General features: G+C 48.4%; 4 protein-coding genes across 7 annotated transcripts in view; 3 read left to right on the top strand and 1 right to left on the bottom strand.

Moving 5' to 3' along the window:
* The window catches only part of LOC136440680 (protein flightless-1 homolog), a 39,299-nt gene extending 36,082 nt beyond the window's left edge, over positions 1-3,217 (bottom strand). For all 3 annotated transcript variants that reach the window (XR_010756691.1, XM_066436777.1, XM_066436778.1), the window contains exons 1-3: positions 3,115-3,217; positions 946-1,056; positions 314-388 (exon numbers count right to left, since the gene is read on the bottom strand). Coding sequence is in view for 2 of the 3 variants with exons in the window: in XM_066436777.1 (XP_066292874.1) it covers positions 314-388; positions 946-1,056; positions 3,115-3,195 (267 nt within the window). In the remaining variant the exon portion in view is untranslated. The remainder of the gene's footprint in view (positions 1-313; positions 389-945; positions 1,057-3,114) is intronic.
* Positions 3,218-3,393: 176 nt separating this feature from the next.
* On the top strand, positions 3,394-8,105 carry LOC136440681 (mitochondrial dynamics protein MID51-like). Its single transcript, XM_066436779.1, has 7 exons — positions 3,394-3,497; positions 3,917-4,097; positions 4,374-4,783; positions 5,302-5,574; positions 5,888-6,124; positions 6,609-6,766; positions 7,090-8,105. The coding sequence occupies exons 2-7, from the start codon at positions 4,034-4,036 to the stop codon at positions 7,259-7,261; spliced, it is 1,314 nt and encodes a 437-aa protein (XP_066292876.1). The 5' UTR covers positions 3,394-3,497; positions 3,917-4,033; the 3' UTR covers positions 7,262-8,105.
* Positions 8,106-8,742: 637 nt separating this feature from the next.
* LOC136440682 (essential MCU regulator, mitochondrial-like) lies at positions 8,743-12,772 on the top strand. Of its 2 annotated transcripts, none has more exons than XM_066436781.1 (3): positions 8,743-8,963; positions 10,666-10,807; positions 12,371-12,772. In XM_066436781.1, exons 1-2 carry the CDS (start codon positions 8,793-8,795, stop codon positions 10,777-10,779), a joined length of 285 nt encoding a protein of 94 aa, XP_066292878.1. In that variant the 5' UTR covers positions 8,743-8,792; the 3' UTR covers positions 10,780-10,807; positions 12,371-12,772. The 2 variants fall into 2 exon arrangements, with proteins under 2 accessions (XP_066292878.1, XP_066292879.1); XM_066436782.1 differs by lacking the exon at positions 10,666-10,807 and adding an exon at positions 11,234-11,375 and having other exon boundaries at positions 8,752-8,963.
* A 4,661-nt stretch (positions 12,773-17,433) lies between these two features.
* LOC136441014 (heparan sulfate glucosamine 3-O-sulfotransferase 6-like) overlaps positions 17,434-17,958 on the top strand; it is a 58,196-nt gene continuing 57,671 nt past the window's right edge. Inside the window, exon 1 of the mRNA XM_066437242.1 lies at positions 17,434-17,619. The gene's annotated coding sequence lies outside the window, so the exon portion shown is untranslated. The remainder of the gene's footprint in view (positions 17,620-17,958) is intronic.

Genomic DNA, 17,958 nt, shown 5'->3' with positions numbered 1-17,958 from the left:
ATATCGATAATGAGTGAACTGACCCTGAGGCTGGGTTATCGCCATAGTAATGTATAATATCGATAATGAGTGAACTGACCCTGAGGTTGGGTTATCACCATAGTTATGTATAATATCGATAATGAGTGAACTGACCCTGAGGTTGGGTTATCATCATTGTTACGTATAATGTAATAATCAATAATGAGCAACTGACCCTGAGGTTGGGTTATCACCATAGTTATGTATAATATCGATAATGAGTGAACTGACCCTGAGGTTGGGTTATCACCATTGTTACGTATAATGTAATAATCAATAATGAGCAACTGACCCTGAGGTTGGGCAGCGAGGCCAGCTCGGCGCCGTGCAGGCTGACCAGCTGGTTATGGGCCACATGGATGTGCTCCTGCAACAAACAAACAAACAGCAAATAAACAAACACACAGCAAACAAACAAACAAACAGCAAATAAACAACATACCAGATTACAAACTCAGCAACATACAGAATCAGCAGAACACAACAGAGTATAAAATACAACCTCTGGGTAGAACTTGAGTTATGCAGCAGCTAGATTTTAGAAGGAAAATTGTATTTTATTAAAACTTCCTTGGAAATGTAGGATAAGATAGTCCCGTAGCCATTTTGAGGCCATAGGGGCAGTGGGTCATTATCCACTGTGTCTAGGGTGAGGTATTGGAAGGTGGGGCCCACCCCTCTTTTCCACCACCTTTTACCTCCCCAACCAAAGTCAGGTACCCATTTTTACATCTGGGTGGAGTGTGGAAAGTGCATTTCGCAAGGGCATTTCAGGGGATTTGAAACAAGGACCTGTGGGTTTGGGTCCAAACGCGCTAGCTGTTACGCCAACATGATGCTACTGCACAACCCTACATCTACATAGTTCACAAATACACTAGTATTGCCCTAGTACTGTCTTCAAGACTACCCAAGACTCCTCACCAGTTTCTTGAGTTCCGCCAGCTCCTCCGGGAGTTTGTCGATCCCCGTCTTGTTGAGCCGGAGCCAGCGCAGACTGGCCATGTCCTGCACATGCTTCGGGAAATGGCATTCCTGCAGGGGAAAACAAACAAACAAATAAACAACAACAACTGGCCATGTCCTGCACATGCTTCGGGAAATGGCATTCCTGCAGGGGAAAACAAACAAACAAATAAACAAACAACAACAACTGGCCATGTCCTGCACATGCTTCGGGAAATGGCATTCCTGCGGGGAAAACAAACAAACAAATAAACAACAACAACTGGCCATGTTCTGCACATGCTTCGGGAAATGGCATTCCTACAGGGGAAAACAAACAAACAAACAAACAAATAAACAACAACAACTGGCCATGTTCTGCACATGCTTCGGGAAATGGCATTCCTACAGGGGAAAACAGACAAACAAACAAATAAATAACAGCATCCTTTTCTATGTTTCTGCAATAGAAATAACGGCACATGTAATTGCACATATTTCGCACCAATCAGCAGGTGCCAGTTGATTGGGAAATGCAGACCTGATGAGTTGCTCCTCTCAGGAGTCACAGGGCTCTGTTCATACGAGGATTATAACTGGGATAAATCTCATGTCAGGGCGACTCCTGATTCATGAATCCTGATTTAAAAAGGTCCTTTTCACAAAAAGTCTAGTTGCACACAGTGGCTGGTACATCATGTAGGTATACTAGTACTTTATTCCAAACATTGCAGGAGAGCTTCTTCTGTTACAGTAACTTATAGTGCTCTACAACATAAAGTAAAGCACTGTAGTATGAAGCTGTTTATTCGCCATCTCCAGAAACCCTGAGGCAGCGGACTTTCCCTGGTACTGCAGAAGTCGGCCTGTCTGACATGATCAGGGTTGGGTACTGCAGAAGTCGGCCTGTCTGACATGATCAGGGTTGGGTACTGCAGAAGTCTGCCTGTCTGACATGATCAGGGTTGAGTACTGCAGAAGTCTGCCTGTCTGACATGATCAGGGTTGAGTACTGCAGAAGTCTGCCTGTCTGACATGATCAGGGTTGGGTACTGCAGAAGTCGGCCTGTCTGACATGATCAGGGTTGGGTACTGCAGAAGTCGGCCTGTCTGACATGATCAGGGTTGGGTACTGCAGAAGTCGGCCTGTCTGACATGATCAGGGTTGGGTACTGCAGAAGTCGGCCTGTCTGACATGATCAGGGTTGGGTACTGCAGAAGTCGGCCTGTCTGACATGATCAGGGTTGGGTACTGCAGAAGTCGGCCTGTCTGACATGATCAGGGTTGGGTACTGCAGAAGTCGGCCTGTCTGACATGATCAGGGTTGATGACTGTCTTCACAGCTACTGATTAATAACTGAATCTCTGTAATTTCCAAGTCAGTCACTCAATGACATGTCTGACTGCTGGTTACTCCCACATTCCACACTGATGACCAGCTTTACTGTGTAGAAGTCTTCATGGACTCATAACAACAGTTCTACATTGTAGTTGTGCTTCATGCTTGATACGAACCCCAGTGTGCTACACTTAACTTGTACATAACTCTGAACCCCACAGTACTGTGTACAAAATGTTCAGCTGTGAGTGGGTGTTTGTGCGACTCATTTCTTCGCTAAGCCTGTGAGACTCTGACAGGCTATGTGCACATGTAGACAGCTGTGATGTTAGTGTGCACATGTTGACTATTGGAATATGTGTACAGGTTTGCCTGTCGGTCCCGAGGTTTGACTAACCGGCCGGCCCCTCCCCGACATAATTTCCATCCTTCCGTCGGCCCAGTTGTGCCTTCCGTTAAACAACGTCACATCGCAAACGGCACAATGGGTGGAAACTCTCAGTTTTCAGGACGGACCGACTCCCCCGTTGTTATAGACCCCCCCTGCCTCCCGCCGTGTGAGTGTTAGTCGGACTGCTGCCTGTAAACTCGCGGGGAATCCGAGGCTCGGCTGCGCAAACAGACCCGGCCCGGACCTGCCCAAAACAGCAACAAGCCTGCAGGGAACGCAGACGAAACCGGACACCAGCAACTTTCAACCTCAAAATCTCTCTCGTCCTGGGCCCGATTCTTCTCATATTTGTACAAGGTGACCAGAATTATACCATTAACAATCGTATGTTATCAGATGTTGGTTAGAGGGACTCACCGAGAAGTCATTCCGACTTAGATCGACGCCTCGGACGAACGGCAGGACCCCAGTGGCCGCCATCTTGGTAGCCGTCGGCATTGTGGGTACGGAGGAACGGTGGACCTGGCAGACATAGGGGGTGTTATTGTTTCTATAAATCTGGAAAAGCTGTGAAAATAACTACTTATTGTGATACTACATCCAAGAGACATTTAGGCATATCTAGTAACAAGACTTTATTGAACTGTTCTTACCATTTGTTCAATACAGTATCAGTTGTGAAATATTTATGGACTTCAACTTTCAAAAGTTCCCCCTATATTATATATAATGGATTCGCCTGACCGTTTAACCCCAGATGACCTCATCACAGCCCAACTGCCGCTGAGGACAGAGAAAAGGTTGGGTTTAAATTTTTTATAAACTACGGGAACGTTTCTTAGTATGACGTTTAAGGTGAACATTTAGTCATCCATCAGTGTACGGAACACCTCATGAGCACTCAGCTAAGAAACAAAACGGTGTCGAATTATTATAACGTTTAAGTTATCAAATTTATTATGATCTGGAGAAACCTGGACTGGAGATAACGTTAACGTTACTGCACTAAACTCCTTATAGTTAGTATAGTAAACCTTGAGTAAACAAAATGTATTTATATAGTAGTTGCGGCGACTGTCGCAGGTTCGCAGGGCTGTCTGTTGACTCGCCGTACCTTAAGCTGATGTATAACTGCAAGCAAGACCACCAAATTGTTTCTACAGTGTTTGTAGCTGTTTCTGAAGTTCAGAGAACTGAGGTTCACCTGTTTTGATTCCAGACCCAGGAAGTGTGGGGCAGGTGCACTGGTGCTTCTGATGGACCGCTCTTCTACCAGACTACTCTGACTTGTCCTGCTGACGGAGCTCCCCCTCTAGACCCCCCCCCCCCCCCAGCCATGGCGTCCACGCGGAGCCGGGGGGACGGCGGGCTGCTGTACTGGGGACTCAAGGTGCTGGCAGGTGGGTGCCAATGTCTGGTGCTACTGTGCCATACATGTGCAAATTGCTGCGCCATACATGTACAAATTAGGGCCTTGAACATCCGTGGACCTTTCATGACGAGATGATGTGAATGTCCAGGTAAGAGATGATGTGAATGTCCAGGTAAGAGATGATGTGAATGTCCAGGTAAGAGATGATGTGAATGTCCAGGTAAGAGATGATGTGAATGTCCAGGTAAGAGATGATGTGAATGTCCAGGTAAGAGAGTAATTATAACATCCCCCCCCCTCCCAGGTGCGGCCGGTGCAGCGGTGGTGGGCGCGGCCGCCTGGGCTGCCAAGAACTTCTACGAGTCGTCCGACGCGGCGCCTGGACCCCCTGCGGAGCGCGCCTGGCACGAGTCGGAGGAGTCCAGCGACGAGGAAACACGAGAAAGGGCGAAGGAACGCCTGCCCAGGTCCAACACCAGCTCCCCGTACAAAAAACCCTCCCCAAAGCAGGGCAAAATGGACAAGAAAACTCTCCTGCACAAACTGCGCCGTTACCATGACAACCTGGCGGAGATTCCGCAGAACGAGATCGACATGGCAAAGGAGGTGACCCAGATCATCGCCACGGCGATACGGGACTTCATCAAGACGAAGAAGCCGGAGCTTCCGCTGGGCGACCTGTACGCGGACGGACACGTGTACGACGGGATGAAGGTAACGTGACTTTCCCCTGGAGCCTGTGTAGTGTAGTGGCTGGAAACCATTAGTGTAGTGTACTTAAGCATGCGTAGTGTAGTACTAGTGGTGCTGGAAGCCTGTAGTATACTTAGCATGCGTAGTGTAGTGGTTGAACAGTAGCGTGTCTAGTCCAGTGGTGTTGAAAGCCGTTAGTATGATTCCGGCTGTGTCGCTCACCCGACATGCATGCTACCGGAAAGGGTTGCAGTTTACTTAGGATAGGACCTTAGCCTGTGGACCACGCACTGTTTATTATAATTGTTGATAAGAGATAGGGAATTTCCCCGTACAATGAACCTGTAAATACATACAAATGTACATGTAGGGTCTGTCTTCTCTGTCATGACCAGCGGAAGCGCACTGCTGCTCTGCAGTGAGCTAAACTGGACTGATATCAATGAATAAAAAGACCCTTTTTAGTATTTTACACAACCAAGTTGGTCTTTTTATTCAGTGATATCAACGGATCAATCTCCCTTTCCTCCCTCCCCCAGGTGATCCGAGCGGACCAGACGACCATCATGGCGCCCATGAGCCTGGACGTGAACATGTGGGAGCTGGTCCCCGGGGAGGAGACCGTCCTCTGCGTCCCGGGCTGGTGCCTGATCCGCCGGCAGAACGTGGACTACTTCCCCATGGGCACCTCCGGGTGGGACCACTTCGTGATCGGGGGGTACCTGTCTCCCCGCGTGGTGATGAAGATGTTTATCAGGATGGTGCAGGAGAACATCGACTGGCCGTCTCTCAGCCACTGCTTCGGCTTCCAGGTAAGAAACCTTATTTTGCACACACCATATTTAGATCCTCAGTTAGCTTGAAATTTCAGCTATTCTTCCTGTGGTCTCTACATTCAGCACATTTAATACATCACCTAATAGAAGGGTTGACATAACAGTACAATCATAGTTGATAAAAAAGACACAGTTTGTTTTAAGTATCATGTATAAAAACTTGGAGAGTCATTTAATGCCACTCTGACTTTTCAGCTACAAGACTGTTGATGAGGCTGTAAGAAAGTACATGTACTTGTCTTAGCGGATCACAATGATGATCACAGCAGTAAACCTTCCCTTCCTGCAGGTTCGGCCGAAGATGCGGGGCCTGACGGCGGCGTTGGACGTGTTCTACGGGAGTGACCTTCAGCACCGCGTGCAAATCTCGCTAACCCCCGCCGTTCGCTTCGAGAACCTGGAGCTGGTCGCCAGGCCACACCCGGCAACCCTGCAGGCGGCGCGGCCGGACGGCGTGGAGAGCTACCAGAACCTGTGGCGGGAGTCGTTCATGGAGGCCGAGAGGATCAAGCTGGAGACGCTCGAGGTGACTTTCATCATAGAACAACAATCGCATTGTCAACAGTCATAGCCCCATAGTACAATATAATCTCATAGTACAACATAATCACATGCTCATAGCCCCCATAGTACAATATAATCTCACAGTACAATCACATGCTCATTGAGATACATTGCGACAAGCTATGATGACATGCTCACAGCCCCCATTGATTGTCAACTGTATTGTGGGTAGTCCAGTCTTTCGCAGCCTTGCCTCTGGAGCTAGAAGCCGCGAGGTCCATCCCGGCTGTGTCGCTCACCCCGCTACTGGAAAGGGTTGCAGTCCTTAGGACGGGACGCCAAGCTGTTGTTCACTGTTCATTGTGCTTGTTGAAAAGAGCTTTGGGAATTTACCTGGTACAATGAACCTGTAAATACTGTACATAGCGTACACGACACAGTAGAAGAATAGCTCCTCGTGAGCTAAACTGGATCGAGATTACTTTCACTTTCTTTGTTCTTTCCAGGACGAGCTGGGCTGTCACCGGGTGTGTCTGAAGGTCGTCAAGGCGGTGACGGAGACGAACTCGGAGCTGCGGGCGCTCAGGTACGAACACCTGCTGCACCTGCTGTTCCACCTGTGCGACAAGGAGACCAGGTGGGAGCCCGACCACCTGGTGGACAGGTGAGGAACAGCTTTCACTTTCACTGTGGCCAGGGTAGACTGTACAGTTACATGTGTTAGCTCACAGTCTACAAAATGTATTATCAGTAATAGTATTAAACACTGAAGCAACATTGGTCCAGTCAGTCTGCAATGTCCTCTCAGAATGTACAGTTAAGATTTCATGCTAACACAGCCACCCAGGCCTACCTTCAGAAAGACCTGTACACTCTAACAGTAAGAGTTGTATCTGGACCCTCTGACAGTAAGAGTTGTATCTGTACACTCTGACAGTAAGAGTTGTATCTGGACACTCTGACCTGTGCATTTGTCTCTCCCTACAGATATGAGGACATGCTGCAGTACCTGCAGGGGGCGCTGGCCCAGGGGGCGCTGCTGCACTACTTTGATGAGAGTGTGAACCTGTTTGCTGACCTTCCTGCAGAGACGCTGCAGACGATGCACAAGGTCGTATCGCTCGCCGTGACACACCCCGCCACCCTCCTGCAGAGATGAGGGCACCTGTGCACCTGTCAGACACCTGGACTCACCTGCACTGTACTGTACCTGCTGCAGGTGACAAAGGCTTGTCAGACAAACCGCCACAAGTGACAATGTGTGGGCTGGAGGTATTCCTGCTTCTAACATGGTGGAGGAGTGTCATGTTACATGAGGACTTTACTAGACTGCCGCATGCTCCAACATGGCAGAAGGGAGTCTTGTTACATCAGAACTTCCCGTGTTCCAACATGGAGGAGCAGTGTCCAGTTACATTAGAACTTGACAAATTAGGGGTTCTCTGTACTTCAACATGGTGGAGATGTGTCGGGTTACATCAGAACTTCCTGCATGTTCCAATATGGCAGAAGAGAGTCAGGTTACCTGGGAACCAGGCAGACTAGACTGGCATCAGCCCAACATAGAATGTTACAACAAAATACGCCCATCAGGGTCAGACATACAAGTGAACATTACGTAATACAAATAAATCAAGTAACGGGAGAAGTTCTCTAAAGAGTCGGACATCTCAGACAGCGTCCACTCTCTTTCATCTGTGACAAAACGACTGAAGACAAGTGGAACCTGTAATATAATAGGCTGTATATAAATATCAAAAGGTTGTTACAAGTAATACAACAAACGACTGCACAGCAGAAATTTGGAGTACAACAGTCTAGAATAACATCTTTTGCAACAAACTTATGTACACTTGAACACGAGGCTGCACTTGTTACCATAGTGATCACCATAGCAACATGTTCCCTTCCCTTAGTATGTGGAAGGTTAATATCTATCCCGGTAAGAACTACATGAGAACTTTTGTGTACAGGTTATCAGAAATTAAATATGATAAATATCATGACTGTTGTTTTTCATCTTCTTCGTTTGCTTCAACCTCAGAAGTTGATGGAGGGAGAATTTCCCAACCCCAGAGTTCTGGGTAGGACTTTTTGCCCACAGAACACGTTTCTGAGATAACTCATGACCTGAAACATGTCCTGCATTGTGTAATGTGATCACCCCCCACCTGTGTTGAAGCAAGGAAGTCACTATTGAGTTTTACAGGTCACACAATCCACAGCAAGGTGGCATAAAGTTCACCCCCCATCCGCCCACCCCGACCTTGCTGAAAATGGAACATTTTGTGGAATACGTATCTGTGAGGTTGGTTTCGTGATGGAGGGTTGTGTTTTCGGAGGATGTAAAATCACATTTCTGCCAAGGCCTGATGATAACATGATATATGATCATATATGACACAGTTAATAGATAAATAATGCTAGCCGGGATGCCAGACTGTTTCCAGGACCTTCACTGGCCCACTCCTCGGCACGGGAGCCAACATGCCCCCAGGGAAATTCTACAACATGCTCCCTAACTAGTAAGTCAGACCCAAACGATAGAGATCGTGGGTCTGGCATCCAGGCATACATGTAGGCAATGCATTGCCAGTTTCTGTGGGCCCAGGCTAAAGCTGCTGTCCCAATACCTCCCGCCTGGTGGCGCTGCTGCGCGGTCGGCTGACGCAGTAGAGGAAACATCCAAGATGGCGACGCTGGTGGCGAACCTGGCTCGGGCCCGAGTCCTTCTGGCCAGAAACATCGCGGAGAGAGGTCTCCCTGCCGCCCGCCAGGCCGCGCCCGTGCGCACCAAGATCACCAGCGCGAACGGGGCTCTGCTACCGGAGCCCTACAACATCCGCTTCGGGCTGGCGAAGGTAGGAACGCGGCAGGCAAGGGGCGGGGTTGCCGCACAGGACACGGTCCAAAGCCCCAAAATATTTGTCTGTAAAGGCGCCGGAATAACCGCTTTAAGACCTCACTACATATTTCTGGGATCTGTTCGTTGTGCCTTTTGGTATCAGGGAGTCAGTTCAGGCGTTAGAGGTGGAAAGGGCCGATTTCATAGCTGCTTTGAGTGATTATTTTCATCAGTGCTAGGTCAGCCATTTTGAGTTGATTCTAAAAATTATACATGGAGCTATTTTCTCCCGGAATCGACCGTTCCAGGATCCGAGTCTGACGATGAACATCTCGTACTGGAGATGGAACCAATTTGCCGGCTAAATCCTCCGGAGCAGACCACAAATTCTGGAACGTGCACAAATTCCAAAACAGCTCGCTGAACCCAACCCAATATTTTCTGGTGAATGCTATTCCTGGAGTAATTTGTTTTATTGATTTAAAATGCCACTCCCGAAAACAGCCCATTGTTGGATGAACTCAATTTCATAACGCCGAACTCGCTGATGCGTACTCAGGCTGATGGGTTACTGTAGCCACCAGCAGTGTTAGGATGCCAAATATGATAATTAATAGACATAGCAGATCAAGTTGTGTTGGCAAATACATTGATTATTATTACTGTTGAGTTTGGTCCTCCAGGTCTAAACAACAAGAACATGTCTGTTAAAGAAGAAACAGACTTTCCTCAGAAGCAGCCTTGGAAAGATGTAAGATTTTGTAAGGGCTCCCTTGGAAATAAGTTAGGGGCACTTTAGACTGAGTCCACTTTATCCGAACTAGTCCACTTTAACTGGACTAGTTCGCCTCCCGTTCCTAGTCTAAAGAGGAGAATCCGGTTTTTCCAGGAACCGCACCAGACCACATCCCAACCCTAGTCTGGTCCACATCAGCGGGGGGTCAATGCGGTTCCTCTCTGTGTGTAAAGAGGAAACCGGCTCCGGGACCGCTTTCGGGGTCATGATAATGATATGCTAATAAGCCTGCGCTAGCGATAGAAGCATATTTTCCTCCTTCTGAAACGTTTGTGCAATTGTCATTGAAAGTGATCGATAATTCAAGTGCAATGGCCTGCCACCCTTCTTTGGTGTTTTCCTATGACCCGATCAACGTGCCCGGCTTGCAGTACAACCAGCGCGGCGAGGACGAACGCCGGCGGGTTCAAGCCTGGTCTTGCCTGTCCCTGTACATGCGTCTCATCCTCCTTTTTTTGTTGGGCCTGCACTATTTCATATGCCAGAAAACGCTTGTAGCAAACATAAGAAATATGAGAGGAGCGACTGAAATATCACGGGTGGTTCGGAACCGGTTCAGATTTTTTGAAGTGGACTCAGTCTAAAGTGCCCCTTACTCAGTTAACTGAGTGGACCACCCTTAAAGATTTATGAAAATAAAAGAATAACCTGGCATCCAGTCTCCCGTGGTTTGGCGAGGCTCTCTTCGGGCCAGAAGGGGCATCCCGCCGCCGAGGTAGTCTTTTGCACCCGGTCGTAGTTTTACGTTTTCATTGGCCAACCACTGAGTGGTCAATTACACTAGACTCCTACCATGTAAAACAACCATCAGGGATTACCCAGGTACCCTGTACTGCTGTTATACATGTACCCCTGCTGTACTGCTGTTATACATGTGCGGCTGCTGTACTGCTGTTATACATGTACGACTGCTGTTATTCAGGTGCTGCTTGTGTCCACCCCCTTCCTGTACCTGGGTGCGTGGATCAGTAAGGAAGGCGCAGAGTTCCTGGAGGAAAACGACATTTTTGTGCCGGACGATGATGATGATGACTAAAGACAAAACAGCAGCTGGTTTCTGCAAGGTAACTGTGACGTCCACCCGCAGTGTGCGACCGGTCCTGTACCGGTGTGAATCGGGGAAAACTGGTGTATACTGGTGTGAGCTTGGGATAACTGATTTATACTGGTGTGAATCGGGGAAAACCGGTTTGTACTGGTGTGAACTGGGAAAAACTGTTTTTACTGATGTGAGCAAGGGAAAAACCTCACCTGGTCGTTTTTTAGGCACTTTCAAAGTCCCCAAAATGTACATCTCATCTGCAGGCAAAAACTATTGAAAAAATCATCAGCAAGATTCCAAATTAAATTTTTAAAAATGAAGCTTGAGACATGTACAGCCAGGTGCTCCTGCCCACATCCGTGTTCCCCGCCCGCCCCGTGCCGTCAGACCGGTCGCGCACAGCTGCCCCAGAATGCCGTGTTTACGTGTTTGCGGTTGTTGTTTGCAGGTTGTCGCGGTGATGGTGCCGTTTATTTACGTGGGCGCCACCATGAGCCGAGAGGGCGCTGCCTTCCTCGAGGAGAACGACATCTTCGTGCCCGACGATGATGATGATGACTAGCCTCCCGGCGGGTCCACAAAGCGGCCAGGTAGCGGTGCTTCGACTAACCTCCGTTCTTCGCTACCCTCTTCTCACCACTAGGTCCTGATCTCTGACCTACACACAATCCTAATTTTCTCCGGAATCCCTCAAACTCCAGTGGTTCATGTTGCTGAGCAGGCTGGACTTAACCTCAACTGCTGGTGCTGGCAGCCCTCCCGGGCTGGTCTCCCCAAAATCATCCGCAAATTGTTTCACTCGCATAGTTAATGGATACTTTTGTTCTCTCTGCACAAAATAGAAGAAATACCTGCCTACATTTCTGTAGTCCTGCTACCTCGCTCAGGGTGATATTAGAACTTCTCACCGCCTGGTAGCAGAACTACCCAAACACTGGCAGGTTATTTTCTTTTCATTGTGTGGAAAGACCTCCAACATCCATCTCCAAAATCTACTCTGCAGTACTTAAACCACACAGCAGGCTTGTACAGCCAGCTGCAATACTTACACCACACAGGGGCACTGTTGCCAAAGTCTGCAGCCCTGTTTTGCCACCCTGCAACTGGCAGTTTGAAGGGTTTTTTTTCAATGCTTGCACGGGCGGTTTGAAACCTAACTAGTTACTGAATGATGCCTTGTTTTTCTGACCAGTTTCCTGATTATTTACCAATCTTTACAGGACAGCGATGTTTGCCTGCAGGAAGTTTGGGATGTTGGATGTTGAGTTGTCATGCCTGTTTGTGACTCTGCCTGTTTGTGACTCTGTCATGCCTGTTTGTTGACTATGTTCTTATCAGTTTGACACCTCACCTCACCTGTACTACTTACCTGTGCTGGAATTGACCTTGCAGCCCCCAGACTTTAAGACAGTAACAACTGTCTAAGACATTGCCTGGATGATTCCTCCAGAAATAAATGGCAGATGTGTTGCTGGAGGTGGAAGGTCAATCTCAGAGCCAGTTGGAACTTGAGCTGTGCCATGTTGACATGTTTGTTTGTGTGTATCAGAAAGAAAACAAATTCCGTTTTTTTCCCCTTTCCCAGGTAGAAGAACTTCAAGGGCTTTCAGAACTGCCATCATCAGTTGCCATGGAAACTGCTGCATCCACCAATCACCTGTCTGCTTCCTGTTGTCATGCCAACTGCTGCGCTGAAGTGAATCTGCTGTGACTGAATATGATGCTACTTGTACAATACTGCAGCGAGCAATAGTATTTGATAAGGACGATATGTTGGGAACTATTATATATATATGCACTCAGCATGTTTGCTATGTGATGCATCAAAAGAGTTTGTTCAACAGTCTTTCACATGTTTGTATCTATTAGAGCTGTAGGACTGTAGAGTAGATTTTAACACACTTGTGATGGTTTTACTTACTGGTTAGTTTTAGATTTTTAAGGGGTGAAGTTAGTAAAGTTTGTCACCTGTCATATCGGAATTTGGGCCACAGCGAGTCTGTTGGTTGGTTCTGGGACTGCTCCCCTCTCCCCTCTCCTCCCTCTCCCCTTCCCCCTCCTCCCCTCCCCTCCCCCTCTCCCCTTCCCCCTCCCCTTCCCCTTCCCCCTCCTCTCCCCTCCCCCTTCCCCTCCCCTTCCCCCTTCCCTTCCCTAAGTACTCAGTAATGCTGCAGTAATGCTGCAGGGTATACAGTAAGAACTTGTATCTATAAGTACTCAGTAGTGCTGCTGTAGAGCTGCAGGGTATACAGTAAGAACTGTTTTATCTATAAGGTAATCCAAGCTCGGAGAATACGGGTGCAGACTGCATGCCTGTGTTGTGTTCGACTGTTTGTAGCTGTTATCTGGGGAGGGAACACTGGGTCAGGCCATTCTTACTGTCCTGTTACTGTCCGGCTACTGTCCTGTTACTGTAATAGGACAGTGACGGGACGGGTGACCAGTGTTGCCGCGTGTTTGCCCATGTATTCATGTATATCTACAGAGGATAGCTGTCGGCTGTACAAAGCTGCTGTGGTGTGAATTAAATCCCTCTTCACTTTTGTCCACAGATATTAGTCCTGAACAGTTTCTGTGTTTGTGTGCGCGTCTGTGGTATGCATATCTGTGTGGTGTGCACGTCTGTGTGGTGTGCATATCTGTGTGGTGTGCATATCTGTGTGTGTAAGTGCTGTATAAGTTCTGTATATAGGGTAGACGTTACAGTGGAAATGCACGGCGGAGGCCAAAAATGGGAATAGCTTTGTAGTGCCAACTTAAAATCCTTGAAAACCTTTTTTTTTCCTTGAAAATTTTGGCCCAATCTGGAGACTTCTTTGTTTAGAAAGAACAGGTAGGGTCTAAGCTTTCCTTTTTTGGTCAGAATTTGTTGAGTTCACCAGATTAGTTGGCGTAAGAACATGTGTGAGTAGTTTGGTCAGGACTGCCCTGAGCGGATGAAAACAGCTGAAATCTGGGTCAAATGTAAGGTTTGTTTACTTCCGGGATCTGTACTCGTCGTTCGAGCTGGATAACAGCCTGTTTTCTTTGCATAGTTATCAAGTATACCCTTGTGGCTATGTGGTGCAGAATAATTTTTGAGATTGAACTTAGGGTAAGTACTTTCACAAGATGTTGTTTCAGTGCTTCTTATGCTTGTCTCCAATGAGAAGGTTCCACTGTAACAACTGCCCTATATATACATATGTGTGTGTGCTGTGTTTTTTGTGTGTATGAATCAGTGTCAGAATAATGATCAGAAAAAGGACAAACAGAACTCTAATTGATGTAAAAGCCAGCCCGCTGTTTGTATCTAAAAGAGTTCAACGTTACCATTAAAGGTTGTAGAGACGTAAATGGACATCACCGCCAACACAAGGTTACAGCAGGGTGCTGCAGTAATCACTTAACCCGCCAGATGTCGCCAGTACGGCGTGAACATTTGCCGTGACCTTTGACCCAACGGCGGGAAGTTCGAAAACAAAATGGCGACAGGAACGCTGCTGAGTTGCTCCTTTTTTCCAGCCTACTCTGTCATGAACTGCCCGGGCGGCAGATTCCAGGCCGTACGCAGAGACAACATCCAGCTGGACTCGCGCAACAGGTTGGTATATCATTCACCTGTAACTTTAATGAATGAATGAAAGACATGAAGACAAAGAATGATATCTAACTACATCAAAATACTAATTAATACCGCTATATACATGTTAAATTTCTTCTCACTTTTTAAGGCAATTGTAGATGTATGAGTATGAGCATACAGGGTTTATGAGATATGGCTTGTCTAATTTCATAAGGAATACAAATTTTTCTAAATGAATAACGAACACTAGGAAACTTGTATACAATTAAAGAGGATATTCCTCTCATACTAAGTTCAACATAGATCTGTTGTTGTTTTATGTCTCCGTTAGACATGGGCAGAAGGTGCTGTACCCTTCTTGTGTGTTAGGATCTCTCTGGTGCTTTTCCTCTTTCAAAGCGTTTCTTAGTTCTCCTTGTCAAATCTTGCTGTGGCTTGTACATATTTGGCAAATGCCTTGTGCATCGTTTCGTTAATTCTATCCTTTAGGTCTCTCATCCCCGCCAATGATGCCAGGTCAACTGCCTTGTTTCCGAAGTTCCAGTGTGTTGCATGTTAGGTATATGTTGTCTACTTCATTTTGGAGCTGTTGACTTTCCCCGAGTCTCGTATCTTGCACACTGTATTTTCCGTCACTCCACATGTTGCGCAGTCTGGGGACACTTAGGGGTCGATCCAGTTTCTGTGGGCGCTCAACACTGTGTGGCCGCTGACGAGTTGATTTGTTGAGATCTGCGTTGCTCTTCTTCCCCAAGTTCTGCACGTCTCCATGCCTAATCTCCAAGCAGATCTATAGGTTGCATAAAGACCGTATCAAACTGGCAGAGGAAGCTCCTTCTTCCAGTTGGATACGGTCTTTGCAATCCATTGGGTCTGGTTGGAGACTATCCATGCCTGATTCTCTTCATATGTGCACTAGCTGCAGGTTGTATCTCGCTAATTCTCTTCCATTTTTCTACTGCTTGCTTCTCAATGTAGATCTTTGTTCTGTTGACATGTGACTGTCCGGAAGTTCTGAACCGATGTGAGAAAAGTGCTGTATGTGAAACCGCGCATCAGGAGGGCGAGAACAATTGGAACCTTTAATTTCTTTCATTGCATACCCCCGTGGCTTACCCATTCATGACACTAGGGCGGGGACACTGGGAGGGTCAGGCACGCTTTCATCAAACCCTGGCCCTTTCGTTCTGCAGTTTTCTCATTCAGCGCACCATTATATAAACCCCAAAATTCCCCACATGCCCGTTAAACTCCGACCCAAATCAAAATAGATAAAAAGTCTGACCTAGACCCTCACCCCTGTAAATCGGACAACCCTTCCCTAATTCCCGGACAGCCCATCACTAATTCCCGGACAGCCCATCACTAATTCCCGGACAGCCCATCACTAATTCCCGGACAGCCCATCACTAATTCCCGCACAGGCCATCCCTAATTCCCGGACAGCCCTTTTTGCTGGGACTATCATCATTACCTCTGACGAGTCCCCGGCGACCGCACATAACCAGTCGACCTCCCCTCGTTGGAAGAAGTAGAATGACCCCTCTCTTATTCCAGTAACAGCCATTATGTGTAAATATAGTTATTTACAATCAGTGGTTCAATAAAAACTACGCGTCCGCTTCCATGTTTAGAATGCATCGCCCCTGGCTAATTCCAGTAACAACCATTAGGTGCAAATATAGTAATTTATATGCAGTAGGTCGACGAAATTACCTTACCCACATCCACGTCAGCCACGGATTGTCCCTGGCTAATTCCAGGAAGAGCCATTCTGGCGGCGGCGCCTGTTGTCGTTAAAGTTTACGGTTCCCGCGAGGCCCCCGCCGGGCAGCGTGCGCGTCCCGGTCCCCGGCGTCGCTGCGCGGGTCAGGTTACACACATCAAACACGGCCCGACATGCGGCCTGATGGCGCGTGCACACGGCTAGTTGACCGTGACACCCCCAATATATTTCCACAATTCCTACGACTTTATTATTGATGTTAGGCAAAACGGATCGATATGAGAGAATGCCCGCGCGGCTGGAGTCCTACACGAACGCCTCGTCTCGGGAGGAAAGTTTATTACAGGGAAGGCGGGCATGTTGCGCGGGGCGGGACTGGGGAGATTTGTCAGGAGGACGAAGTTAATCACAAGTTTTCCGGGAGGAAATTGCTGAACACGAACCCGGATACAGCAGCGGCGGGAGGCTTGGTGTACATCTGATGTATGGCCCTTTCACAAGGCGTTTTCCCTTGAAGGGATGAAACAGTCTGAAATCAGCTTCCCACACTACATTCTACGCCCGCGAGCAAAACATGGTCGATTTTCTGCACCACACCCGTGACCTCCTTCGCCAGACACGTGACCCTCTGCAGTCTGCACCATACCCGTGACCTTCTGCACCGCAGATGTGACCTGTTGCACCACACGCGTGATCTCTGGTACCGCACACGTGCTGTTCTGCACCGCACACGTGTTGTTCTGCACCGCACACGTGATCTTCTGCACCACACACTTCTAGTTTCTAGTTTGATATGCTACTTTGCGTTGTTAAACCACGCGTCATGCTTTTCCACGCACGTAATGCTGGCTTTCACCCCGCGCGCTGCATTGCATGACACAAAGTAAAGCATTTCTAGAATCAACTGTTATGAATGATATGCTCTACACTGCCAGCCACACATCGCCCTTTCTGTCGCCAAGGACAACAGCTCCCATGGTTACCGCCGACTCTCCAATCGCGGCGCTGATTGGCTGATGATTACTTTATGGCCCAGATCCCAGGTGAGCCGTCCGGAGCTGTTCCCCGTGACGCGTCACGCCTACCGGACTACTGGAGGCCTACAGGACTACTCAGGCTGGCGCGCTGCTTCTGCGTGTAGCGGGCGAAGATCGCGCTCTCGGAGCGAGCAATCGTTCACGGGCGCGGGTTTGTGATGTTTTAATGGATTTCTGATCAGGCGGATCCGGGAGTTACGTGCTCGGGGCGAGGATGACTTCCGTGCGGGCGGGACGTGTGCGGTGGTAGCGCGGGGGAACGGCCGCTACACGCGAGCAGGACTGCCTCAAACCGCCGCTCCAGGCGCGCACAACTCAAACCGCCGCTCCAGGCGAGCACAACTCTCTCACGGCGTCCGGCAAGTCGTTAAAACTCCTCCCGCTCCGACCAGATCTTGTAGCCGTGAAGAGGCTGCCTGTGCTGCACGAACCGTGTCCGATAACGCCCGGGATTATAACAGCAGCCCGCAGGAATGGGAAGGGCCCGCGTGCAGAGCGGTGGGGAGGTAGGCGGCTTCTCTGTTTCCGTGTTTCGGTGTGGGTGAGGAGAGGAGAGTACGATGTGTGTGTGTGTATGTGTGCGTGTGTGTGTATGTATGAGGGGGGTGGGGTGATCACACGGACCAACCGGAGTGAAGTAGGTGCATGGTCATCTCCAAGCTGTTGTAGGGGCCGAGTTGCGTTACGCGTGATTTTATGGCATTTTGTAGATCTTCCTGGCGGTAAGCGTTTCTCTCCTCGGGAGGGAAAAGATCTAACAAAACACAAACCACTAGAAGGACACAAAAACAAAACCACGCGTAAAACAAGCAGCACTCTGCATCTGCTTGGAGATAAAGACCGCG

This window comes from Branchiostoma lanceolatum, chromosome 8 (genome assembly GCF_035083965.1).
Source record: "Branchiostoma lanceolatum isolate klBraLanc5 chromosome 8, klBraLanc5.hap2, whole genome shotgun sequence".
NCBI lineage: Eukaryota > Metazoa > Chordata > Leptocardii > Amphioxiformes > Branchiostomatidae > Branchiostoma > Branchiostoma lanceolatum.
This window is presented reverse-complemented; position numbering and strand designations above follow the sequence as displayed.